Below are 2,499 nucleotides of genomic sequence, written 5' to 3'. Positions count from 1 at the left end.
GGAGACAGCCACTGCCTTCGTCAATACACTGTTAATGATGGCTAATCTCAGCACAGGTTTCTTTAGCTATTCTTAATTGTCACACGCAACATCCAATCACTGTAATCCAAGTAATGCCGGCGCGGTAGACGCGGAAGTTCAACAGCGGCACTTAATATCACTGAATTCACTCTATAATTAAACTTTCTCACCTTCCCATATAATATTAACACAAAGGGGTTAAACCGCGGCGATGGCCACTCCCTTTGTCGATAATTTGCATTAATACAACTGCTGGCTTCTGCACAGCTCTGCCCGCCTCGCGGGAACCTACCACACCCTGACTTCAGCACATCTCAACTCTAACTCTCCGCCCAGTTCTTCCCGCCTCGCGGGAATCTACCCAAGCCGCACTCGGCACTCCGGTGAACCCCCTTTCGCTCTCGCAACCTGCACACACACTACTCGATAGCTGCCCTGTCGGCCTGTGTGAGCGCAAACTTAGTAGTAAGGGCCTGCGGACCCCTTACATCCCCGCCCTCAAAAACTTCTTTTGAACCGCAGGCGAAAAAGAATCGGCAAGGGATTTAAAACATGGCTACATTTAAACAAAACATGCAATACAAATCATTAATGAATTTACAATTTTTCAAAATAATCCTGGACTCCGGTAGTGGGCTGCCTCCACAACAATTTCTACAAAAGGTTATTACCTCACATAAATGGCATTGTCCAAAATTTACAATTTTTCATTTCAACCAGCAATATTCCTCTCTAGTCCAATCTCAAAATGACAACACACACAGCATATATACTCAAAAATTATTACCTAAACACAGACCATATGAATTATTACTATAAAATAGTGGTTGCAGGTTTTATATTCATCCTTAGATAATCTTTGACATGAAATATGCAACTCTAATTGTAATACATTACAAAACACAATGCAAATAAACACTTCCCTCTTTCAAAAGTCCATTTTACAGCTAAATGTCCTAACCATGTCTTAGCAGGTTTATTCGGGACCTTATAACCCTCACTCTTGACCGGACCTCACCTGGAGTGTCCTTCGGTTTTTCGGTTCCTCCGCCTCTTCCTCGGAAATCAGACGAATGATTAATATGAATCCGTGGGTCATTGTTCCCTTCGCTGTTTCGATCATCAGCTTGCTTGTATTTCTGTGATCTAATAGACTCCAACTGCTCCAGTATCTTCATTAAGGCCTCCCTATCTTTGATTAGGCTCCTAGATATAGTTCCTTGCTTTTACTGATTCAATCTTCTTTTTATTGCAGATACCATTACGTTGTCACTCAGGGGTTGTTCCAAAGTCTCGTTCCATTTCCACAAATGTTTGGCAAATTCTTCCGACGTTCCTTTCCAATTATTAAGTGGTTTGCATCGTAGTGGGTCCTCAAGTGTTGCACACTGACGACTTTTGGGCCAGCATTTCTTCAAGAATCCTCCTTCAAACTGACCATTATCCGTAGTCCCTTTCTTTTTCTTGATTTCACAAGTGAAGGCCTCACCTTCGATTGCAACCCACTGGTCATCTTCTTCTCGCTGCACGGCTATAGCATTTCTCGGATTGACTGCCAATTGGTTTTGCTTATCTCCTATCCCCTCAACCACATCGTTGCATCGTTTCTGCATCTGCGTCACTTCAGTGATCTCTTCTCCCAATTCGGTTCTAGTTTCTTCAACATCGTCCTCTATCTTCTTTGTTAACTCTCCTTCCGTTTTCTCCACGTCTCCCTGGACCTGGTCTATATTTTTCTGTAGCTTACTTTCTCTCTCGTCGACGTTCATCTTCAATCGTTCTGGTAACTCCTGCATTTCCTTCTTCAGACTACATTCCATCTTTGTGTACGATGTGTTGATCTCACGTAAATCTTCCTTTAGTGATTCTCTCGTTTCTTGTGAACTCTTCTCTAATGTTTCTTGTAAATCTTCCTTTAGTGATTCGTTAGTTTTTTGGAACACTTCTTTTAACGATTCTCCTAATTTTCGTACTATTTCTTCCCTTTCTTGTAAACCCTTCTCTATTAATTTGAGTAACCTTTCTTCCCTCTCTCTACTTTTTTGTGAATCTTTCTTTATCAAGTCTACTAACATCGACCACTTATCTTCATCCTCTAAAACTGACTTATTTCTCGTCGTTTGTCCCGGTGTCTCGGGGTAACTAGTTGAATGTGCTGATGGGCTTCCTAATGACAATCCACAATCACTAATTCCTGAATCATTCCTGTCATCCTGTCCTATCCCTTTTCTTTCAACTACTGCCTCACAGACCTGCTTATCTTCAGAAGACATGTTTGGTTTATATTTAATGCCCAGGCAAGTAATACAAAATAACCTCCAATAACCCAAAACACTCCTAATTATCATGAAACTAATCAAACAGTACCTGCAATCCTTTCAGTTAATTCCCAAAATGATACAACATGCATGAGTACTGAACATAACAGCTCTCAAAAATCTAAATTTCCAATAACAATTTCCAGATACACCATTTATG

General features: G+C 41.1%; 1 protein-coding gene across 1 annotated transcript; it reads right to left on the bottom strand.

Annotated features, from left to right (window-relative positions):
- Positions 1-1,247: 1,247 nt before the first annotated feature.
- On the bottom strand, positions 1,248-2,096 carry LOC126263362 (uncharacterized). The gene has a single exon (XM_049960452.1). It carries the CDS (start codon positions 2,094-2,096, stop codon positions 1,248-1,250), a length of 849 nt encoding a protein of 282 aa, XP_049816409.1.
- Positions 2,097-2,499: the final 403 nt, after the last annotated feature.

Source organism: Schistocerca nitens, chromosome 6 (genome assembly GCF_023898315.1).
Source record: "Schistocerca nitens isolate TAMUIC-IGC-003100 chromosome 6, iqSchNite1.1, whole genome shotgun sequence".
NCBI classification, from domain to species: Eukaryota; Metazoa; Arthropoda; class Insecta; order Orthoptera; family Acrididae; genus Schistocerca; species Schistocerca nitens.
Note: the sequence above shows the minus strand (reverse complement) of the source record. Positions and strands in the feature narration are given on the sequence as shown.